Here is a 25472-nt window from a genome sequence, read left to right on the forward strand (position 1 = left end):
AATCACTCTTCGGGGAAATAAAAATTGGAGTGTTAGGAGGTGCAAGCACCAAGCGATTTACTTCTATGCCACTGTAATTTCTCCAGGCCTAAAATCTGATTTAAACTAACACAGAGGTGCTATGAGATCTGTATTCCAGAAAGCACTAAAATGAATATGTTTCTTAGGGAAAGCATTCACATCCCAAGTAGGGAGGTTTTGGACAATTACCTGACTGCAAGAGTGGGGCTGACGAACGTGCGTCAGCCCTGGTACGGGTATCATGGATGTTTGGATGTGCTCCTTGTGGGGACACGGTTATCTGCAGGACAGGGACATGGACAACAAATCCTGGCAGGGCACAGGCGTCGATAACAAATCCTGGCAGCGCGGCTTTGGGCCGGCTGAGGAAGTGGCGCAGCGGCGACTCGAGGCGAGTCCCGGCGCTCACGGGCGCCCACGGGCGCGGCCGTTGCCGGGCGACGGGCGGGACCGGGCGGCGCGGCCTTTTCCCGGGCCTTTTCCCGGGCCTTTTCCCGGGGCTCTCCGCCGGGGATTTTTGCCAGAGCGTTCAGAAGGCTTGGCGGCGGCAGCGAGACACCTCCGCCATGTCGGGGGTAGGCACCGCCGACTGCAGGCGGCAGGTGAGCGGCAGCGGCCGGGGCAGGGCCGGGCCGGGCCGGGCAGGAGCGGGGTAAAGCCGACGCTGGGGAACGAGACCTGCGAACAGGTTTCTGCCGTTGGGAATACATTAATCCGCTGTTACAGGTAGCACACCCACAAAAATACGCGTAGCTTTCGAAATGAAAGCGGCAAGCAGGCTGCCCTCGGTGAGGACAGCAGGAGGCGCTCCCCGTGCACAGGCTGGCAGCAGCCCGGCTGCCGCGGCCCGACAGCCGGGTTGAAGGAGCAGAGCAGGGCCCGTGATGAGCCACTGCTCCTCGGGGTGTGTGGGTCAGGGTCTGGAATCTGGAGACACTGGGGCATTTCTTTATGTGTTTACAATCTATAATTAGAGGCCAATACCCTTCAGAATCATATAAACGTATTGTGTCCGTGATGTCCTGCAGCAGAGAATCCAAAATCTGTGAAGTTCTTCCGTTGGTTTGGACCTGCCACCTGCTTCAGGCGCCTGTCCTGCGGCAGGGCAGTGCTCACCTGCTCTCACAGACCCTCTCCCCTCGTGCTCTTGCCGATCAAAACATAGAAAAGAGAAGTGTCACATGATGAAACATCATAAGTGCCCAAAAATGGAAAAGTGATTTGCGAAATACATTTTTTATGAAGAAGAAATATAAATAAATACATGGAGATTTGGGGGCTTTTTTGATGCAGATATGTTATGGGACTAGGGATAGAATGGAAGCACTAGGCTTCACAATAATTATCAACTTAATGGGCTTATCTCTGTTGGTCAGTTTCATTTCTCTATGTGTGGGAGGGGAGAATTAGTGCTGAACTTGAGTAAGTGAATCCTCCCTTTTATGTAAAAGTTATTTTTGAAGCCATTTCAGGATGAGCTACAGGAAGCAATTTCTGATTATGCAACAAGCAAGGAAAGAGATCAATATTCAGACGACTTTGAAAGCGATGAAGATGGCATGTTAAATGGTAAAACAAAATTAAATATTTTTCCTTGTGTACTTCCTTTCTTAACTCATTACTAGATCCTAGACAATCTTTATGTGTCAAAATGATTTAGTGTTCCAAGATGTCGTATTTTAACAACTTTTAAAGCACCGAGTCCTCCTCTGCCAAGTTAGCAGCAGAATTCCGAATGTAATCAGCAGAGGTTGCCAACCTGCTACTCCATACACAGCCTGTACTGGTTCCTACCATTGTGGTGCCCAGTTCTCCTCCTTAACCATCTTGCTTACTTGACACCTGGATGAGACAGTAGTGCACAGTACTGTAAATGGAAGTGGACAGTGGCAAAGAGAAAAGCAATGTTTTTTTCTTACTGGTTTCCCAGTCTGGACAATCAGTAAATAAGGGCTGCAGGACACCTGCCTGGCAGTGTACCTAAACCAAGAAAAGGTTTGATCTGGCTGTTTTTATTGGAGCAGGATGCATTTGCTTTTTGCTAGTGTTTATGATTGGCCAAATGACTCTTCTTCCTGCTGGCAAAGCACAATTATTTTAAGAAAAATAGGAATGTTAAATATAATCTTGTATTTTTAAAAAGACTTCCTCTGCCTGTTTTTCCTTTACATCTGAAACATCTTTTAACAGTTTGTGGGATGCTTTGATTTCCCTTTGCTAACAAAATTTAGGAAAAGAAGCTCTCCAGCAGTAAATCTGTTACTCTACTATCATGGCATTCTTTTGTCAACTTCCTCAAGCATTTGTACTCTGGAATTAGGTCAACTAGTAGTACCAGGCTAGAGGAAGATAAATATTTTTGTTAAACATGTGAACCTCAGCATTTGAGTACTTCCTTTGAGTACCTTCTAGTAGACATTAAATGGGGCAGAAGTGAAGGGAGGATGAGTTCTAATACAAAACATACCCAGCTTTGTCATTGACAACTTGTTTCTATTTCCTATGACATTGAGACTTTTTTTTTTTTTTTTTAAAGAAGGGCTTTAAATTACATGGAGAAAGAAATTAATGAGTGAATATTTTTCTTTGAATTGGTCCATGAAAAGAGATGACAGGAAACGAAGTAGAATAAGGCTGTAGTTTGGTGGCTTTGCAGAGATCAGAGGCACAGAAAGAGAAATGCTCAGAAACTAAAGTCAGGAGGGTGTTACATGAAAAATAGTGTTAAGTTATAGAGGATACAGGTTCTGTGTTGCAATTTTTTCCACCTATATCAAATGCAAGTTTGTAATGTGTTCCTTGCAGATATTGGGAAAGAACCTGCTGAAAGTGATTCAGGTTCTGGAAGCAGTGAGAGATCTGTTGCTGGGAGTCCTCTCTTGAACGACGATGCTTCACAAAAAGCAGATTTGGAAAATGAAGCTGCTGATGACTTGAATTTATCCTTTCATGTAAATAAGCTTCAGCAAGTAATGGTTTTAGAAGGTGAAAACAAACAGAATGACAGAAAAGATGGCAAAGAAGGATGTGCGGAAGGTCAAAATGAGGATAATGTCAGAAAAAATAATGAAGTACGGTGTGATAATAGTGAAAGTGATGACTTGCCTATTAATGAACTACATAAAAAAAGAAACCAAGAGGAAAACCAACCAAAAGCAAAGCCTCGGATGCACAAAAAAGGAAATGTTTCAGCATCAGGTGAAAAGAAAGTATTTTGATGTTGTTGCTGCTTTCTCATGTTACAGTATTTTAGTGTTTCAGTTTGGGTTATTTTTGTGTTAGTGAATATCTGCTTTGGCAGGGGGTAAACTGAACCAGCGTGGGCCAAGAGCAAGAGGTTCTTGTTTGCCCTTTCTTTCAGAAGATGGAAAAACAGAAGTTTAGGTGCCTAAAGTCCAGCTCTCCATCAGTGCATGTGCATGGAAGGCGTGGCGGGGCTGGCAAGATGCCTCCTCAGTGTGTGCATTGAAATTCTGTGGATTTCAATCCACAGAAAGTTGGATTGACATGGTGTTCGTAGCATCCATGTACCCTTTAATGGAAAGGTCATGAAATTCATTTTCTTTGACCAGGTGAAGCTGTAATGTAACAGAACATCAGATAATGAGCTGTACCCAAAACATTTATGAATTGTAGATGTCTCATTATTCCAAAGTCAAAACTTCAAATGATCTTTTACTTTGAAGATGCTGACACACTTTGGATGTATAGTAAAACACTAAAACCACTCAAACCTGAATGTTTCACTACAGGAATAGCTAATTTATTTTTAATATACAAAGCAGAATTTGCAATTCTGCTCATTGACTATATATGCCAAAAGACTTCATGTTTTTTATCTAATTCCTAATATGAGAGGAATTTGTCCAGTTTGATGTTGAGATAAGTTTATGACTGGTCATTAGCTGTGAGGGAAGGTTACAACTTTGCAATTGGTGGAGCATGATTAAAGGTATCAGCTTTGTTTTTCCTTTCCACATGATGGCACCAAAATGCTAGGTATTTGAATGTGCAGACACTTCTCTTTCCTGGCTGGTGTGCCTGTGTAGGTTTAGACTGGCAGAAAAAAAGTTGAACTACTTCTTTTCTTCGTGTGAATCAAAGTAGTGCAGTGACACACTGCAATATTGGTTAAAATTCAATAAATTCAGAATTCTTGTCACCTTGAACTTACCTTCATCACTGTAAATTTAGGGTGAATTTCTTAGATTATGAGTATTAATGTTCCCTTCCTCAGGTAATTTAAGTTATCTTGTCATCCAAGAATTCTGTTTTTCTGAAGAAATTTGTGGAAGACTTTATTTGGTTTTACTGGGGCATTTTTGGCTTGCATATGAATTTGCTTTACAAATTTAGGTTGTTGCATTACTGGCAGTTGAAATCTGATTAAAATGTTTTTTAATTCTTATTAATAATGTGTTTCATAAATAACAATTTCACCACTTAGGCATACATTCAGATTGAGGTGATGATTTCTTTGAATCCCCACTGCAGAATTTTTCAGTTATTCACTCTTGTGTCCCACACCCCTGAAGAACTCCACACAATGAAAGCAGTATTTGTTACCCAGAGTGTTAACTGGCACACTTCATTAGAAGTTTGCTAGATGTGAGAAGGGCTCTTGGTGTGACTGCAGTGATTCTTGCTTTTGGTTTCTGCACTAGAACCAGATAAGGCAGTTAGAAATTTTTGCCTTTGTCTTGCTCTCACATTCTCTAACATTAGTTGAATATTCAGTTGCTCCAAGTTACTTCAGTCTTACATGAAAACACAAGTGAATACTATTCTTATTAGTATGTAGTTCTTAGGAGGCATCCAGAAAATAACTTATACTATATAAAATTTAGTGACAACTTTCTTAGATGGATGGTTTTCTAGAAATACATTTTGTGCGGAAAAAACAATACTCAAAAAGAGTGAAGTTCTTGTTAATGTGTCCTCCTAATCTTTTTTCTCCCTTTAGATCGAGAGCAGAATACTGTCGGCATCAGTGACTTGAAACTGGAGGACAATGGTAGGAAATCCCCTTCTGTTGACAGCTCAGATGGAATGATGAAAACAACAGAAGGGCAAATAATAACTGATGCAAGGCAGGTGTCAGTGAATGATCAATCTGAGCATGGGGAGGCAAAGAACACGTCCAAGAACTCTGTCAAGGTATTGCTTATGCACAGGTTACCATTGTTTGAAACAACATTGTCCTAGAAGCACAATGGAGAGTTTTATAAAGTGCTGTTGGTATCTCCAGTGTATAGAACACTGTCTGGAAAACTGAGAATTTGTATCTGATTTCTAGAGCTGAGGCTCTTATAAATTCCATATAGCTTTAGCATAGATGTAAGGAATACCTTTTCCACAAATTATTTAAGTCAGATAAAGGTATTGAAATGTGTTTTTCAGCCATAAGAATGTACACTTTTCAAAGTGAAAATGTCAGATCTCTGTTGTGAGGATAGCTGAATAGCAGTGAGAAGTGTGTGTTGGCAGAGGATGGAATCCATGTGTGACCTGAATAATGGATAACATGCAAAGCACTCTATGCTTTATCCTAAAAAGAAGTAATTTTTAAAGCTAAGTATTCAAAAGACTTAAAAGAGTGTTTATAGAATAAGTCAGCTGTGTTCTTTTTACTTTTTATTATTTCTAAACTATTGACTGTATTTTTACATAATACAAATGAACATTCCTAGCTGCCATTCCAAAATAGTACAGTCATTCTGAAAGTTTGATTGGTTGGTTGGTTTAGGGGCTTTTTTTTTGTTTTGTGGTTTGTTTTTTTCTTTCCACTCACTACTATACCCTCTGTTCAATAGGGTGTTTTTCTTGCCTGTTTTTATAACATCATGAGACCATGGAATATCTTGACTTGGAAGGAACTTATAAGGGCTGAGTCCAATTCTCAGTATCCTTGTTAGCTTGTAAAAACCTGTTTCATCCTGATCTGTTGCTTAAGAGACCTATAACTTTACTTTTACTCTGTGTTTCTTAGAAACTAAGTGAAACAAAGGAGAGAGTTCTACAAATCTCAAAGGTTTCTTTATCTGACAGGTAAGAGAAGAATGCCAAGTATTGTTCTGAACCACTTAAGATGCCTCTAAGTGCCCCAACAATGTTTCTCTCCTCTCATTTTCTGTCAGCATTGTCTTTGCTGCTGGCAACCTCTGACCATCTGTGGAAAGCAGTTTAGTGCATGTGGCATGTTGTTATGACCCTTGCTCAGGTTTATGTCAGGTCAGACTCTCAAATCTTTTGCCAGTGTCTTTGATGAGTGTGTTACTGGAGTCTTTACAGGCTCCAAAAAAAAGCTGTTACTAAGATGGAAGTCTAAGTAATTTGTAAACTTAAAAGAAGTAAGTTCTTTCTCTTTTTCCTTTCCCCAGTCCCCAAGTGTGTATAAAAAACGCATCACAGTAACTTTTGGTATGCATGGAAATAAGAGGAACAGTAACTTGGTATGAGCTACAATAAATGGAAAGGTCATTAATGCATTTATGTCCTGGTATTTTCCTAGGTCTTCAACTTCTGTGCATTTAAAGAGAAAGGGGAAAGCGGTTCCATCAACTTCACCTGTTTCATCTCAGTATCTGGGATCATTAAAGGTGTTGGAGGGTAAAAGCATGCAGCAGAAAAGTTCAGAATTCAGCAAAGTAGATAATTTAAGGGCAGCTGTTTTTCAGGTAGATTTTAAAAATGAACAAACTAACAAATAAAATTATGCATATGTGCAAAGGTCCTGATACAAGGGTCAACACCTCATATTTTCTTGAAATCAGTATTTTTTACTATATTCCCTTCATTGGCTTACAGGTATAGTAATTCTTTTATTCTGTTGCCTATTCCTTTTCCTCGTATGAAAAGCTCAATGAAAGGGACATAATGCTTTTATGTGATTCATAATTTATTGTGTCATACTATTTTCAGGCACTTACTTTCCATTACCTCTACTTCATCATTAACATAAGAGTGTACTTAGAGTTGTTAAACATGTGAGCATCCGGTTTTTTTCCTGATGTGTTCTATTCAAATGGCATTCAGGAGAAGTGGTAGCAAATCCTGTACTCTTTCCAGAAGAATAATTATGTAGATTCCTTGTAGAATTTCACAACAATTATTTTCTGGGTTTCAATAGATTTTTGCTAATCTGTTGGAGAAAAAACAACTCTCATTAACAGGCACCATTCATACTGATATGTGTTTATAATCATTATGGTCCTACAACAAATTTTAGACCCTCAAATCCATATTTATATTTGAAGGTAGAATAGTCTCCATTTTTTGTCTTTGAGCTGCATACCAAATATATAGTTAATTCTTGAAAATTTAAGCCTGATTCTGCAGATGGCTCATAACCTTTTATGGCTGCCTGAAGTCTCACTTCTCCCAGTAGGATTTTATTCTCTTTAATTATTTGCAAGAGAGACAACAAATGTAAATAATATTTTTATATACCAAGTGTTAAGAATCTTTACTCCATTCTTTTATTTAATTTTGATAAATGCTTACATATTTTTTGGTGTTTCTAGGCAGATGCTTATTAAAAGATTTTTTTTTTAGATTTTGTAGCTGTGATTTTAGAACCTTAGATTTTTTTTTTGATCAGAGTGTTCATGTTTTCCACATGGGATGCTTATTTAATTAGCATGTAGAAGAACTATGAGTAATTTTCATGGTCATTATATTGATTCTGCTCTTTACTGATACCTTAAAAGCACTTTAAAATATTTTAATGATTCTTGCAGAACTGGTTGGAAAAGAAGAAGCTCTTTATACTGGAATTAAAGAGAAGTGAAAAGGAGAAAGCTGAAATTCTAAGGAACAATACTGAAAAGGTTTGTTTACATTGTTGTTTAAAAAGATGTTGACAAACTATGATTATTTGAAGTGTACTTCCTGTCTAAGTGCATCCCTCTGCTGTTTTAAGGTATCTGGTTTTCTCCAAATAATATGTGGTGATGTGAGACAATAAATGGCATGTCCTTCTTGTTAGGTTTGTGTAAACAGTGTCTGTCCGATGCTTCCCTGCATATTTACATAAGGTGTGTTAGAAGTGTTCTTCCTAGATTAATTTTCACGTTAGTTTACAAAGATCTTGGGTTGCTCAGTTCTTAGGGTGCTAAGTTTTGTTTTATGCATGAAGACATGAGGCATTCACTCCCTGCTTCAAGAGATGCTAACCTGCAGAGGACTCTGTCTTAAACAATGTAATGCACATTCTTGGATTTGGCTTTTAAGCATTTAACAGTTTTCACTTCTAAGTACTTTATGTGTATTTCATATCATTCTACACATACTTGGCAGGAGTAGTTTGTCTCATTCAATTTACTTAAAAATGGACATTGAAAAAGCCCACTGTATAAGCTTAAAATTTAATTGTAATACTTGCAATGTTGTCAGCAAATCAATTTCTGTTTTTTATAGCTCTATTTAGCAAGAACTTTAAAGCATACTATTTCACTTAGAATTTTATACTGAAATTGATTTAAATGTAGACTTTTATTTTCAATCTAGAAAGAAGCACTTAAAAGAGAAGAAGCAATTGCATGTTATGAAGCCTGGAAAAAAAAGAAAGACAAAGAAGCAAAGAAGTTAAGAGAAAAAAAAAAGCTTGAGGAACTTGAGAAAAAGAAACCAGCAGAACAGAATAAGGAAAAAACAGAAGCAGCACAAGCGGTGATGTGAAATATGTACATAAATGTGTATTTTAATGTGGTTCAGGAAATGGTAAAAATAATTCTGATTAATCTAGAAAGAGATGGAAATTAACTAGAATCATAAATCTAGACATGCTTAGTTTTTGAAGGAAGCTTATATTAAGTTTTGTTCTGTTTAGAAATATGTAATATATACCCTTGCAGACAAACAGGCTCTATATATGGCATCTGTTAACTGAGCATAAAATAAACTTCATACAAATACATTAGCAATTAACTATTGCCTACTGGAAAAATAAGATTCTTTTCATGTATAGTGATGCCTACTTCTGAGCACTTCTACAAGCAAATATTCTAGAATTAGAATGTGTGGAAATTACAATAGATTACTGGAGTATTGACAGAAAGATGAGAGGTAAGATTTCTCATGGATCTGTGGTTGTCTTTAGGCATTCAAAAAATGGAAAGAAAGAAAAGTGGAATATTTAAGAGAGCAAAGCAGGAAGGAAAAACAGTCTGAAAGAATGAGGAAGACGATAGAAGAGGACCTAGTTGCAGAGAAGAGGAGAGTCAGTGTATCAGCAGTTGAAAAATGGTATTTTTCCACTGTGTTTGCTGTATCATAGCTTCCAAAATCCTTGCTTATAAATGTAATAGGTCTTCTGTAAATGCTTGATGTGCTTGTAATTGGAAGACAATGGAATGCTTAGGATCAGACGCTTCGTTCTTAATGGAGACAAAGTCCAACAGTGAAAACAAGCTGTGCAGCTCCCTTCAGTTCATTAAGTTAGTTGCTTTCTTCCCCAAGAGGATATTAACTAAGCCCAGGCAGAGATACAGCAAATGAGAAGATTCACTGAGTAGTGTTGTGTCTTACGTGGTTGTATTCATGCTTCATTACTAAGCCATAGGAAGGAAGGTAAATCTTTAAAGGTTTGTGGAATACAATGTAGGAATGCAGATGTAGGGAGAAGGAAATGAGATGTATCTGCTGGAGATACTCTGTATTAGTTTTACATGCCAAGAGTTTTCACAGACAAGGCACAACTTACAGTTACCTACAGAAGTTCTGAATTTTTTTTATGGTAATAAATAAGGGAGAACAAAGTACAGAAAATGTGATGCCATAATAGATGGAGCAGTAGATTCACTTATACCTTGGTGACATATAAAAATTGACATGGAAGATTTTAAATACATATTCTCAGTCTTTTATTAAAAGTGTAAAATACATATTTTGACTAACTTGCTTAATTGGTCACAGAAGCAACTTTTAGTTTGTACACGATGACCTCTTGCTCTTCCCTCTGATTATGCAGGAATGAAAAGAAGGAAGAACATATAAAAAAGAAGAAAGCAGAAAAAATTCTAGAGAAAAGAAAGCGAGAAATGCAAAAGGCAAAGAAGGAAGAAAAAAGTGAAAAAGCTATGGAGGAATATGAAAGATGGCTGGTATGTCTGGTTGGGTTTGGGGTTTTTTTTGCATTTTGTCAAAAGCAAAACATTTGCTGTAGTAGTGACTGTGAGCACTTGAGTATTGTAATGCTTGTGGGATGTTATGCTGTTATGAGAGAGGCCAGACGGTGGCAACATAACATTGCTTGGCCCCCAGAACTTGTGAGCAAAATGTTGTTTAAGTATGGTGCACTTGATGCCTGGCATACATGGAAAATATATTCTCCCTATCTACATTTCATAGAGTTTTCAATTTCCATTAGTCTTCATTTTTTATCATTCCATATCAGGAGCAACCATCTCTGAAGGGCCAATTAGCCTGAGCACAAAACCTGCAAAACTAAACAGCATTGCCAGCTGCAACAGTCAGTGCATGTGACATTCAAGGAAGCGTTGAAAATGGAGACTTGGATACCTCACAACTGATAAAAGCACTTGTAATGAGGTTCAAGATGATTTCCATTTGCAAAAAAGGGTGGAACTCTGGTGCTCCCAATTATATTTTTCTCACAGCAGTGTCCCAGTTGTAAAGCAGTAAATTAATCCAATACTCTAGTCCCAATAATAAGGCAGGTTTATTTTCCTTGCTGCAGAAAGACAAACTAGAAGAGAGATCACTCATGTTCTTAGCATATTGTTTTCTTAAAGATATGTGACTTGCCAGTTAAAGAAAAACTTGTTTTAATTCCCCATCCTGTAATGCAGTCTTTCTTCATACTGACTGTACAGGGTTTTTTAGTTAGAAAGTGTTTCTTTTGTCTGTCTTCCATGTGATTTCTGGCATGTCAGGTACATATGGTCCCTGTTGCCATTTTTAGAATGAGATCTTACAACCTAACTGGATTAAGGTTCTTAGAGGAATTCCTCTTTACTGTCAATAGCTTAATTTTATTTTTTTTTACAAGAGGGAGACAGATGACAGTCAGGCAACTGCATAGGTGTGGAACAGGTTTAGAGAGGATGATCAAACAAGTTTAGAGAGGACTTGGCTAAATCAGAAATACACAGTTGCACAAAACAGCAAGAGCATGTTTTCTCTTCTCTCTTTTTCCAAATTTTTTTAGTCTTAAATTTAGATCTTTTAAGATGTTTGACCTGGTCCCCTGTTGAAATACTTCTCATTCCTTTAATCACTGATAAGAAGGGTTTTTTTCTGATTCTCATTTTCAAGAGATTTTCAGCTCAGTTTAGCAAATGATTAATACCTGATCTTAAGTTATTTCTTGCTTGGTCAATATTCCTGATTGCCATGGTAGGGAGTACTATGCTTTGAGCAATAACTAAGGTACTGCCCTGGTATGCTCTGATTACTGGGACTATCCTAATCAGCTTCATTGTAGCAAAGCAAGAACGCTACTTCTCATTGAACATTTGACTTCCTTGTTGTCCTGGACTCCACATGAAGGTAAAATAATTATCCCCTTTTTTGGGAGTGAAGGATGCTGCCTAGCATACATGCAGGTGCCCCATAAAAACTGTGTGTAAATTCCTGAGGTCATCACTAGAGTGGGATTATTAATAAAAATTTTAGTAGTTGGAGGAATGACCAGATCTAACTGGAAATACATGTGCCTACGTGAGAAATAAGCAAATGTAGGATGAGATAAGTACTGATCTGGTTGGTAGGGGTACCTCTAAAATGATCTCATTTTCAGTGCCTGTGTGCAAGTGTTGACTGATGTGTCTCATGCCCAGTCTTTACATTTTTACTTTCAGAATTTGTGCTTTTTTCAACTTACACACATTTATTTGAGAAATGTCTCTGTAATCATTTTTGGCCAGAATATTGTCTCACTTTGTACAGTTACAGAAAAAAATACATAACATCAGTGGACTGCAGGAAAGAAACACTATAAAGTTGTCATTGTATTACCAAGGGAACTCAGATGACATCTGCCTGCAGGTAGATAGGCATCAGATCTGAAGGCAGAATTTGGAAGCCTTCTAAGAGTATTCTTTCAACTAACAGGATTTTTTTAAGGGAAATAAAATAGGAGTGATATACAAGGAAGTATTCATTAACATTCAACAGAAATAATGTCTAAGTTCATCCTCAGCTTTCCTTAAACAGGTGTCGACACTAACACATGGTTAAAACAGACAGAAAAATCTCATTGTAGTTCTTCTAAAAAAGAAGAGACCTTCTGCTTTTATGTTAATGGAAATTCTGTTACTTCTGTTTTTAGAGGTTATTGTGTGAATGTTTGATAGCATAAATGCATAGAGAAGATTACTTTTTCAGCCTGGAAATAAATGCCCTGGCAAAAGCTATTAGCACTTGTAAAATACTGACATAAAAAGGATAATCTTGTGGTGAGATGCTTTAGTATTGCCCAGAAATTCAAGATTATGATTATTTTGTTTCTTTTCTATCATTTGCTTCTTGCTAGTCCCCAAGAACTCTTCAAGCCAATCTAGCTTGATAAATGATCATTTTTTACTTACTGCATAATACAAGCATCTGACACTTGTCATTGACATGCCCCTATTCCGAGGAGTAAAATGTGGACAAGATTCACATAGAAAGTTTATAATGACACATCAGTTTAGTTTCCATTATTTCTGAGATACTAATCTTGATACCTGTTTGCTGTGGATACAAGTGAGTATCATCTCTAGATAAGTTATGTTGACACTTTTCTGTGATAAATATCAATCTGCCATGAGCTGCTGAGAAGTAAGGCTGCTCTCAAATAGTTCTCGAAGACCAGCATAGTAATGTTGAAAGCCTTAGAAGAAGTTTGACATTTTACCTTGAATTTGAGCACATGCAATATCTATTTTTGGCATTCTAAGGCTGTTTAAAAACATCAAGAAAGGATGTATCCCATGGATTTGTTGCTTTTCTGGGTTAGAAATAGCTGAAGTGGGTTATTAATTTCATGTAGTTTAATAAGATCTCTCTGAAAAATACTTTCTATATTGCAATTTTCATGGCCTGTCATTTCAATAGATTAGAAGTAAGGCTGCTATTGTTACTCCTCTTGAGTATTGTCAGTGTTCTGCAATATCTAAAATTCAATTTCTGTGTGGCAGTCATACTGCTAAAGAATGTGCTCTTCCCAGAATTTGATAAGTGAAAAATGCATTCATTTTACTAGGCTATTGAGTAGGAAACTTCCACGGAAATCAAGCCCTACATTTTAGTTGATCTAGTGTAAGACAAGCTACAGTTACTGATGTAATCTTTCACTGTTTTTGTTACTCTCCTTCAAGTGGTGCAAGTAACATCTTGTTAATTTTTCTATGGAATATTTTTATCAGTTACATCTTGTGAGAATTTGCACTGTAGTTACGACAAGAACACAAAAACTTCGTGTATGTTGAAGACAAGGAGGAGGCCAGTAAATCTTCACTTCGAATTTAATCTTTTAAAAAACAGTTAAATTAACTCAGTCCCACTGGGATTCATTAATGAAAACTGGATCTTCAAACCCAAACATTCAAAACTGAAGCACAGTTAAAAAATCCAAAGCAACTTTGTTCCTTTCCTGGGTGGGTGTATGCTTTATCTTTGGTTGTGGTTTTTCATACTTGAGTCTGTTGTGCAACATGTATTCAGTAGAGAATGCTTGATAAACATAAAATATGCACATTTCTTTGTAGCATGCAATTCCTCTAATGCTTGCAATACTGCTGCAATTAGTCTTATTCTTAATGAGTTTTCACTTACCTGTCCTGATGGTATAGATATCCTTGTACAATATAATTCTATGATTATAGATACAGGAGCATATGTTATATACGTATACCATTAGAGCATATTCTTGGCAGGCTCATCTGAACTGGTTGACATCTTGATGTCTTTTTTGAAAAAATATCACTGATAATGCAGACTACTTTTCTCTTATGGTACTAAACAATTCCCATCAAGAATTCTAGAATGAATCTTGAATTTGTTCTAAAGACTCAAAGCCACAAGTTATGTTCATCTGATAAAATCTCTATGAAAGGAGAAAGGAGGCAAAAGTGAAGGATGAGAAGAGTCAGAATTTCACAGTGCTGCAGGCCTAGTTTGTCTCAATTACTCCATGTGATCCAGAAAGATACAGTTTGTACAGAGAGATACTATTTGTGATTAACTTTTGTATTGCTTATTTTAGCAAAGGGCATTCCTTTTTCTGTGCAAACCTTGCCTTGCTTTTAATCAGCCTTATTATTAACGCCATGGAATTTTTGTGTGTTTGTTTAGCCAGACCAGATGTTACTAATTGAGCTGGATCTTCAGATTTATGTAGTCAAAGAGCTGAAGGGCACAGATTAAAATCATATTGGTGGGGTTGGCATTTCAGTGTATTGCTTTGCTTTTTACAATTTTTGGACACAGTAGTTTGATTGCTGTATATATGTAAAAGAGAAGAAAACTTCACTCAAGCTCCCTTTTTTACATTAATGCTTCCACATCCATTTTCCAGTCTATGCCCTCGGCCACACTTACCTCACTATTTCCCTTCTCACATATGAGTAACAGGCAAATATTGCCAGTATTTTGGGAATTTATGGATATATGCTGTCCACCAGAGGAATAGGATCGTGGGTTATGTGAGAGTACTGGGTACCTTACAGCTGTCCTGAAGGAGCACTACTTTCACTGAGGTGCAGTTAATACTGCATGTGAAAATACAATACTTCTATGGGTGCTTCAAAATAGTGGCTGGTGGGCTGCAAATGATTCACTTATCAAAAGGATGCATGTGGCACAGCTGATGATGGTTTTACATGGGCATATCCACATTGCATCTTTACTACCAGAGATGTGTTTGCCAATTGTTGATCTTAGGAGTGAATGTACTGTTCATGTGTGAGAAAGCCAGCTGCTCAAGGACTTCTTATCCACCCATCACAGGTGGTACTGTAAATTGTGCTCTGGTCTGTATGGTCAACCTTGGTTCCACCAAGAAAAAAGCTACTTCTAAGTCAGTAAAAAATGTGCACCCATATGCACCACAAACATGCAAGGAAAACTTTGACCCATAGACTGCTCGCCAGTGTACTAAACTGATAATGAAGATGCACCTTTAGATGCTGGTGCTCTTGAGGGTGAAATGGCAGTCATCTTTGCAAAGAGTTCATATTTTATGTAGAATAGAACTGATTAGAAATTCAAACATAATTATAAATAATTACAATTTAATTTTTGAATGACAGGTCTCTTGAAAATCATTAGTTAATGAGACGCAAAGAGAGTGTTGCAAATATCTTATCATTGCAAGTTGCTTATCATTCATCCTAATTGCCTCATTGCTGTTTGAAACAATAGAAAATAGAAGTAGAACCTTGGAGTGCTTATAACATAAGTTAGATAGATCTTTGTTTAAAATTAAATTGTTTAATTACCAGTTTGTTCTAGTACACAGCAAGTGTGATTTAGTAACTAAAGAAAGTTACAATAATATATCAATGTTCTCATTATATGAGAACAACTTATTCTGCATTGTGATTTAAGTATCCTCTTAAAGACAAGAAGTAATTAATATGAGACTAATTACATACAAGACCAATAGAGTACCTAATCTACTAGGCCTTTTGTTGGGCTTTTTGTTTCAGCAGTGCACAAACCCAGCCCATCCTTGAGACAGTCACTGTAATTGTAAATGACACCCAATGTGCAGCCTCTTGTGTTGCATTGTGCAGTGTCTGTGACTGAGCCTCCAAAAGGAGCTCCTAAAGGCAAATTTCCATTGCATGTTTTCTTTTCATTTTACACAAGAAAAGCATAACAATGAATGTAACTTTTCTGTTAGTGGAATTGTTGTTGGGGGGCAGGGAGATAGTTTTGGTTTGGGCTTTTTTTCACACATCTTTTTATTCTCAGGAAAACAAAATTAGGAGAGAACAGCTTGAGAGGAAACGAAAGAAGTTGCAGGCTGTCCATGGGAATGAAATGAGTCCTCCCTGGAGGCCACCTGGCAAAGTCACGTATTCTAGTAATTACTGAGCAGTTTATTGCTTTCCAGAAGAACAGATAGTCTACAAAGTTCTGTCAATGGCCAGTAACTCTTTTGTTATCAGCTGATTTTTACTGAATCCATTATAGGTGTTCCATTCTTTTTTTGTAGTTTATTTGATCGTTTCAGTTTAAATAAACCTGTTACTCATTTGCATTGCTGTAGAAAATGTAATAATTTTTCTAATAATTTTTCTAAGTCCATATTTAAATCAGTTTTGCTAAATTCCATGATACGTTGTACCTTTTTGGTGAAAATTTGTATCCAGGATACATAAAGCTGGACTATGGCATTTTTTTTTCACTCACTAAGTAGAAGAATGGTTATTTTTAATTTATTAGACCACACTCTTAAAGAGTTAATTCTTGAAGAAATGATATGAGGAGGCTGTGGGGTAAGGAGATGTTTGCTCCCTTGTGGTGGTAGATGACAAAAGGCTAAGGAGTATGGAAGCAGAATGTTTTTTTCATACATTAATATACAATATCAGAGAAAATATGTGAATATCTATTCACAGATATGTGAATGCAGGGTTTTCCTAAGCTCCAGGCCTGGCTCTGGCTGTTCCCTCATGGCGGACCAAGCATTTTTTTCAAAGTAGTGGAGAAAGGAGAAAGAATTTGCTGCCAGCAGCAATTTTCAAGGAGCTGAAAAAATGCCCAGCCAGAGCAGCTTCAGTGGCTCACGTAAGAGGTAGAGTAAAATTAAAGGCAGCAGCAGGAGAGATGAGGAACTGCAGCCTTGGCAAAGTGCAACAGAATTGCCAATTCAAAAGTGGCACACCTGGATTTTATGAGAAAATACTGAACTACTTCAGACCTTCAGATTGGGGTGGTGGTGTGTATCATTGGTGCTCTGGGCTTTTAGCATTTGGAGCATTGAATTTGGGCTTAGTCTGTTAAGAAACTACAACTGTAGTATCATGAGAAGATGGAATTTGTAGCAGGCACCAGGATTTATTGTAGAACAAACCTGGAGAGTCTGAGACAAGGCAGCCTGTGGGAAATGAAATGAATAAAATGTAAGAAACTCCCATTTTTGACACAGTCTGTCATTTGTTAGGAAGGTTATGCTGTTTAAAATGTTATGCCAGTTGTACCCTGTCTGTTAAGAAAGTTATGCTGTTTGTACCAAAATTTGTACCCTCAAAACCTTATTCCAAGTTGTACACCTCCCCTAAAACCCCGGGTTCCCTTCCCCTTCCGTCGGGCTAGACTGTCACCGTTCCCTGCCGGCTCCTCGAACTGCCGGCCCCGCCTAATAGGAAAATCCAAGGGCTTCCATGGTGCACCGCTCCAAACCGAAGTGCAGTTGCTGGCAAAAGGACTCAAAAGCCGCAACCCAGCACAAAATCCAGATAAAAAGGAGACACTACAACACCGAGAAGACCCTCAGCTACCTAGGGACTCATTCTGCTTCTGCCACCTCGCCATGACCACCAAAAGACTGAGCAAAGGTGACACCCCTAGACCACCCGAACCCAGTGAGTTCCTGGGGGCTCCCGCGAGGCTGGAACTCGCGACTGGCACCTCCTCCTCAGAGACAGACCGAGCAAGAACGGCGACAGGAGTGGCGACAGCGCAGGCAACCCCTCGAGTTCCCCCTTGAAAGAGCTGACTAATAAAGGCCTTTCAAAGGAGCAGGTCTCCTGGCCCATTTTTAACGGGAAAGAGGACCCAAGGAAGGTCCTATGCTGACAGGCTGTACTTGAGGGATGGCAGTGAGAAGTGTAGTAGAATTAAATGGCAGAGATCGAAAAGAGTTTGTCAGGTGCCTGTTCCTGAACAGAGTGCTGCATCCTTACTGACTTAAGCCTTTCTATAACTGGATAGAGGGTTTTGACAGAAGACAGAAGGGAGAGGATGTTGGTGATGTCTTTCAGAAGAATGAGGAATAGCTCACAGTTCACAGCTTCTCAATTAGGAAAATATGAAGTCTGTAGACAATGTAAAACAGCTGATATGTTTAACTTTTATAATAAAATTTGGGAAATCTATTTAATGCTATATTGTAAAAATTTGGACATGTTAAAGCATAACACAAATGTCATAGAAGTATTAGAACAGAAATATAAACATATGTACATAAATGTATAAGAATATATATATATATATATGTGTATAGATCCTATCTACATGTTTATTGATGTCAGAGGAAAAATGTTTTGTATTTAATAAAGTATATTTTAGTACAATGTTTAGGCCTCAATGTTTTCATTGGGGTTTAGGATACAAATCTTTAAAGCTTTAATATATGGAAATTAACTAGGCAGTGTTTTTAAGTACAAGCTTTTCTTTCATCATGACAAGTAGATAGGGAACTGTATCCCACTGAAGGTGGGCTTCTACAGCACTCCAGCTGTCTCCTCCAGCTCCCTGACACTTCCTGCCACACCAATGCAAACATTCATTTAATGAACATAGTTTCTAAACAATAACCTAGAAGATGGTTAGTATCTCTAATTTTTTTCCAAAGTATTTAGTTTAGGCATTAAATTGCTCCACTGGTGCACTAAAGGCACAAGCTGATTAATGATTTATTGTTTCAAGTCTGTCATTCTGGGTAAGAAAAATCGTATACTGTTTTTCATTTTATCTTTTTTTTTTTTTTTAATATTCACAAAATATGATATCATCTTACCTAGTCTGTGTATCATGGACTGCTGTATTTCACTTGGTTAATTATGTGTTCAACTGAGTTACTTGACTAACAGGGATAAACTTTCCTGAGCAAGTCCATCAAAATCTGGACTTGCTCCAGTTTGCCCATATCTTTCTTTCTTGCACTGGGGAGCCCAAAACTGAACATGATGCTCCAGATGCTGTCTTGCTCCATGCTGCTGCTGCAGTGTTGTACACATGCCAAACAGGGGAACAATCCCTTCCATCAAACCTGCTGAGCACACTCTTACTAATACGGCCCACAATGCCATTGGCATTCCCTGCTGTGAAAGCCCAGCTGCTGGCTGCTGCTTCTCCTCTGGCACCCCTGGGTACTTTCCTGCCAAGGTGCTCTCTGACCACTTGGGCTCAGGCTGTACTGTTGGCATGTGATTTGATCCCAGATGCACGACTCACTTTGCTTTTGCTGACCTTAAAGGTTCTCACCACCCCCTCTCCCACTTCCTGGGAAACAGCCTGCTTGGCTTCGTGGATTTAGTTTTGTCCAAGTAACTGAAGTGCTCCTCTGTTCTGTATTTCTCTTCAGTTCTTCACTGTCTGAAGGCTAGACCTCATCAGTAAATAAAAAGAGGCAAAAAGGGACATTAAGCACCTCAGCTTTTTCTGTCTCCTGTGTCACTAAGTCCCTGAGTCCTGGTCCCTGAGGAGCAGGATCCCATTTTTCTTTCTGCCTGTGTACTTCCAGAAGCACCTTTTGTTGCCCTTTGAGTCCCATATGAGTCCCTTTAACTCTCGCTGAATTTTGGCTTTAGTAAATGCTTCTGTGTTTTAGTGAATGTAATGTCTCTGTTTTACTCCATGGTGCAAGTACTGTTCACCGTCTGTGCTTGCCTACTCTCTGAACTTCAGCAGGAGAGCCTGCTCCTGCATGCTGGCTGCCTGCCCCACTTGCTTGACTGCACACATGTCAGAATGGACTTTTCTTGTTCTTTGAGGGGGATGTCAATGAAGGTCAACTAGCATTCCTGGGTCCCTTTGCTTTCCAGGGCAGCCTCCTGTGAGATCCTGCCAAACAGATCCCTAAATAAGCCATCATCTTCTCTCCTCAAGCCATTTCCTTTACTGCTTCTTACATGATTAAAAGTTTCACATTCTCGGACTTAGGGAGGCCAGGAGGTCATCAGCTTTCACAACCCAGAATATTTCACCCCTTTAACCATCCATTAGATAAGGTCAAGTCCCAAGTACCTCTTAGGGCATCAGCACTTCCACCTTCAGATTTCTACTGACCTGTTGGCCTTTAAAGAACGATTTCTGAGATTTTATTAGCATGTATTAGATTTTCCCCTAATGGGTAATAAAGTAATTGCAAAATTATTTCAACCTGGGGGGTGGAGATGTCTGCTCTTAGTAGCAGATTGCATTCAAGGCAGTTGAGCTGTTTTCAACACAGCACATAATTTTAGCACCTACACTCAGAGCAAGGTTCTACTAGAAGTCTTTAGTACTGCAAGGTATTTTTCTCTTTTCTACTATTTCCTTTATGAATTCTCTTTCTCTGTGATGCTTTTATTTCTGGATAGCTTCAGGCTAAAACAATTGAAAGTTTTTTCATATAATTTTTTATTTAAGAAAGCAGCAAGAATATGTTAATCATTTTTCATGAATAGAAATACAAAATGAATATATATTAATGTTAATTAAATATGGCTTGTCTGGTCCTTGATGACAGCAAATGATAGGATAACATCAACAGTAACTTTCAACATTTAACTTTTGTAATGCCCAGGTGGAGCATCATATCAACAATACCCTGGTTAACTTTTATTTTTCTTTGCACCTTTTAACATGCTGTAATACATTGAGAACCCATACCCATATGCCAATTTCTAACCAAACAATAAAGGAAAACAATAGGAAAAAAAATTTAGAGAAAGGGAAAATGTTTTAGTTGTCTGCTATCTAGTTCACTTTCTTGAAGAAGCATCTGGAGAATCATCACAAATATTTAAATGACACTTTGGGAAAAAACTTTCTTAGCTACCCTTAATTCCTCTATGCCTCTTAGCACTCCTAATACTGGAGTATAATGAGGATATGCAGAGGTGATTTAGCACTGAGCCTAACTGCTGGACTATGTTCTTGGTTGAAATGGGAGCCAAAAAGATTTATGTTGCAGAAGATCAGCAAGCAACGTGAACTGTAGTGAGAAAATATAAGCAAATGTTACTGTCATTATTAAATTTATCATTTGTAGAAACATTAGTGGTTATGAAAGTGATAAGATGACTTGCCATTGAAGGCTCCCCATCCCTGAAAACATGCACAAAGAGGATGAGGAAGGCAGCATTACTTGCTGAACAGCAGCTGTGTTATAATTGTATCAACAGCTCCTGGCAGTTCGGTTTCACAGTCCACCAGCTACTGTCCTTGCTTGCTATCTTGCCTTCAGCAGGAAAGCCAATGTGCTGATTTTCCTCCTGACTCTTCTGCTGACTATGTGGTTATGCATTCTCTCTCTGGCTTCCCTTCTTCTCATGTACCAAATTTCCTATCTTTCCTGCTTAAGATACACAGTAATTCTGTCTATTCTTGCTGTTATACAGCACCTCCAAAAGAGACCAATCATTCAAAGGATGAATCTGCCATCAGTATTGCTGTACAATTTAAAGAATTATTATGGCATTAAACCCTAACATCAGCTTGATTCTTATTTTCTCTTAAACAGATGGTAGTGCATGGAGCAGTTAAATTTCACTGCAACAAAACTGACATTCTGTTTAAAGTTTCTATTCCTCATGTGAATCAATGAAATGTAGGAATGCTGCATTGGAGGAATACTCTTTGCAAATCACTGTGCATCTGTAATTTATCCAAAGCAAAGGCTCTTGATAATGACCCCAAATTTTCAAGGGTTTGGATCATGAAGAATCACTAGAAAGAAACATTATGTGCAAATAAATCAGGACAATTACAGGAGGAAACACAGGATTAATGGCTGAAGACTCAGCATAGCAAGTGCACATTAAGTGTTTCACAAAGACTTTCTATTGATTTGCAACTCAAATATCCTTTACACTCTTCACTTTGTGACTCACTTTCACAGTTTCTCACACAGATATTTTTTTAATAATCCTGTGCACCAGTTAGAGCACTCATAAGAGAAAGTGTGGGGAGAGTTTTTTGTCTATATAAAATTCTTGCTCCCAGTAAGAGGTACTTGGGGAAGTACAATTATGAAATGGGAATGGATGCAAAACATGAGTTGCTTAATAAAATTGAACTAGCAAGACTATACCACTCAAAAGTACTGCCATGAGGGAAGGAAGTGAAGTCTGCTGTCTCAGAACCTCTGCACTGGACCTGGTTCCCAGCTGCCATTTTCTGCACATCCTTGCCATCTGGTTTGTACCAAAAAACCATTAGGTTTGTGGGGCCATGCCACAGAGCTGCAATGACATCACAAGCTCTTGCACTGTCTTGCCACTGGTGGGTAAAACAGAGCAAGGGCAAGACTGGCCAGTGGTGTTGTACAGATTTCAGTCTTTCATAGAGGCTGAACGTGCCTGTTATGACCTGACAATGTTTGGAAAAATTCCCTGAACAAGCTTCTGCCCACACATGCCAGAACAGGATTTACTATGAGCAGGATGTATTATAGTCGTGGCTGGCAAGGCTCTGTTTTCGTCAGTTTAAATATATAATTCCTTTAAAAAATGAATAAGCTGCTGCCACAATAAAATACTCAGTGGGCAATAAGTGAGTCTTACTCTTCTTTAGCAAAATTGACAGCTAAGAATAAGCACACACTTATTTGTGACTTTTGTATGAAGCCTAGATTGTACTGGAATACAAAGAAGAATATTTAAGGGGAAAAAGCAAGGGTTGCTGTTTTCACCTTACTTAAAATCTTAGTAGCTGAAGGACAGATCTGTTTTGCTACATGAATATTGAACTCTAGCTCTGTACAACAAAGTAAGATTTTCAGGTGCTAAGCATCTGAACTTCCCAGAGATTTCACTTGTGTTCAGGTCTAGACATACTTGGGATAAATTAGAGCACAGGGCTAAGTGTGGTAGAGTAATCATTAAAGAGATGCTCCCAGTGTCCTGTGGGAAGAGGTCAGATTTGATCTCCCATGTTAGACAAATGCGGCTTCTCAACCCTGAGTCACAACCAAATCAGGGGTCAGAAAACACACTTTCTTAACTCCCAGACTTGTATTGTCTCGTGCACATGTTGCTGCTTTTCTTAAAAAGTTTTAGCTCTGCAAAGATCCTCGTAGAATCTTGAGTTTCTGCCACATTAGACTGTGTCACCCCCCTACTCTGTCCATCACATATACTCTGGTTGGTGAGGAGAATGGGAACCTATATTTTAGATAAATATAGTGCAATACTTTGAAGAGCTACATATAGGCATTGAACAAAGCTCAGCAAACATCCCAGTGTGCCTTGAAAAATGCTTAAGCCCCCAATTCTGATAGTGTTGCCAGTAGCCTCTATCACCTATGTTTAGGAGAAAATTCTAAAGTGCCTGAACATTAGCACTTAGTGTGTTGCAGATCCACCAGGCTAGATGAAGGTGACACAGTGACATGCTCTACTGTGGCTCACAACACCAGTTCATGGGAGTTTTCATGACATAGAAGTGTGGAGACAAACCTCAAACAGAGCAAGTACAGAAACCCCAAAACTGTTCATTCCAATGGACTGCTGCCAGTGTGACTGGCTAGACAGGCACACACTGAGACTTAAGGGAAAAGTTGAGAAATAGAAAGTACCTGGACACGAGTAGAGGAGAATGTTGAACCACCATGAATACATACTGCGTTTGAGTAAAGTATGTATTAAGCTGTTTTAGGGGAAGAGGCAACAAGCTAAAGACATGAAGTCGTAGCCTGAAATTTCCTCCACCTAATCACACACTGCCTTTTACACACAGTGATTCATGAAGCCAACAAGCACAATCCCTTACCCCAGCTGTAGGATGGACATCAGGGTGCCTCCTGTGGTCAGCACCTGACTTGCCCCCAGCACTGCATATGGGCAAAAGCTATAGCAAAAAACATTACCTTTTCACCTTTTCTATAGCCTTTAAGTTCCAGATGGAGTAGGAATTTTTGTCGGCCTTCTCCTGGAGTCCAGGCTGCTGGATGCCCTGCCACAGCTGTGCCATCAGCTGTGTTCCTGCCTGGCCCTGCTCCCTACATCTCCCCACTCTCCATAGCCCTTTTGTCTCTCCCATAGCCTACCAGCCACACAAGATCACAGCAGGGACTCAAAAGCTGCACACCTGCTGGGGAGCCTTAAAAGCATTCATTACACATTTATAACTCTACCCTGCTGCAGCTGCTGGTGTGGCTGTACCTTTGAGATGGATGGGGATAGAGCAAACAATATTGCAGTAGGGAGAGGTGGCACGGGGCTTGGTGGAGCTGGCTGCCAGCAGAGAGGCTTTCTGCTGATAAGCATTAGTTCTGCTCAGTTACTTTTTTTTATGATTACCTTCAGACATGTTTGAGTATTTCTTGTGGCCACTGACCCCAACAAACCAGGTTTTTTGTCTGGCTCCAAACTTTTTGAATGCAATCGAAAAAAAAAAGCCCAAATAAACTACAGTACACATTATTTCACTTCTGGTATGGCATTCAGGCCTTCAGTCTCTCCTGGGAGCCAAGCTTCTAGTAAATATGATTATGATAAATATTTCAGTTGTATGGCATGCGGTCCATTACACAAAACCTTGCGTGACCAGGGACCAGGGCTGACAGGGCAGATAGGGCCGGCAGCTCTCCCAGGCGACTGCTCAAACAGGGCTAAGTGCTGCTGCCGGCTGGTGCACAGACAGCGAGGAACAAAGCACTTTGGGCAGCTCAGTAAGCCCAAATCCCACATTCAATTATGGGTAGAGAATGTCTGTTTTGACTGAAACTCTCAAAATAGCTTAGTTTACTTTTCTAAGTGAGAAAGCTTTGGAAATGTGTTATTTTTGTTGCCTTACAACCTGGGATAAATGCTGCTCTCCTCTCTTCGCTTCCCTTGGGAAGCTGATTTTCAGCTGAGATTGACTTTGCCAGCTAATGAAGGAGGCTGCACTAAATGGCAGTAACAACAACAGGACACAGATGGTGCATTGCCATGCCCCTGGAGAGCAGCCAGGAGGGATCCCACTCAGCCTCAGCTGCATCCAGGGAGCAGAGAATTGCTCTTTGCCCTGAGGGCCTCCTTTTACCAGCAGAATTCCTCAGGGACACCCTGCTCACTTATATTCGGCTCTCATTCTTGACAGCAGTAACACACAGAGAAGTTGCCATGAATGTTTTACCAAAGGAGCTTTGGTATGGGTAGAACTTGGAAACCTAATCTCCCTTGAGGACAAATGCACACATATATTTGTCACTGAGTTTGTGTAGGGCATCAGGAGCTGCTTGTTTTTCTTCATTAATGCTTTATATTGATTCGTTGAAAAAGTAGGTGTTGCTGTAGTCTTACAGCAAAGAAAGCTGCTGCAAACAGTAGGGAAACTAGAGATGGATCTAAAAACTTCTCTAGAAACTAGAGACTGATCTTTTATTACTCCACTGAAAATATTCTAGATGTGTATCCAAAACACTGACTCCTGCACTTAACAGACTTGTGGAGTATTAATGTGCCCTGTGTCCTTGCTAAAATGCAGCAAGCTGGTTGAAAGTGCTTCTCTGAGCAGGAATGAAGGGTTGTCAGGCAGGCTCGTGTGTGATTTCCAGAGCAGCTCATGGAAGATGTGGAGCTGTC

General features: G+C 39.0%; 1 protein-coding gene across 2 annotated transcripts; it reads left to right on the forward strand.

The window, feature by feature from the left end:
* The first annotated feature begins 266 nt into the window (after positions 1-266).
* On the forward strand, positions 267-17075 carry MAP9 (microtubule associated protein 9). 2 transcript variants are annotated; one of them, XM_066317701.1, is made up of 11 exons: positions 267-623; positions 1473-1590; positions 2827-3219; positions 4985-5178; positions 6011-6069; positions 6533-6698; positions 7761-7850; positions 8530-8691; positions 9122-9267; positions 9992-10124; positions 15943-17075. In XM_066317701.1, the coding sequence occupies exons 1-11, from the start codon at positions 267-269 to the stop codon at positions 16063-16065; spliced, it is 1941 nt and encodes a 646-aa protein (XP_066173798.1). In that variant the 3' UTR covers positions 16066-17075. The 2 variants fall into 2 exon arrangements, with proteins under 2 accessions (XP_066173798.1, XP_066173799.1); XM_066317702.1 differs by having other exon boundaries at positions 564-623; positions 1485-1590.
* Positions 17076-25472: the final 8397 nt, after the last annotated feature.

This window comes from Sylvia atricapilla, chromosome 4, assembly GCF_009819655.1.
Source record: "Sylvia atricapilla isolate bSylAtr1 chromosome 4, bSylAtr1.pri, whole genome shotgun sequence".
Lineage (NCBI taxonomy): Eukaryota > Metazoa > Chordata > Aves > Passeriformes > Sylviidae > Sylvia > Sylvia atricapilla.

Coding starts and splice junctions, on each gene's coding strand:
- MAP9 (XM_066317701.1), top strand. CDS start 267: ATGTTTGGATGTGCTCCTTGTGGGGACACGGTTATCTGCAGGACAGGG. Junction 624..1,472: donor CCGCCGACTGCAGGCGGCAG/GTGAGCGGCAGC, acceptor TTTATGTAAAAG/TTATTTTTGAAGCCATTTCA. Junction 1,591..2,826: donor TGAAGATGGCATGTTAAATG/GTAAAACAAAAT, acceptor TGTTCCTTGCAG/ATATTGGGAAAGAACCTGCT.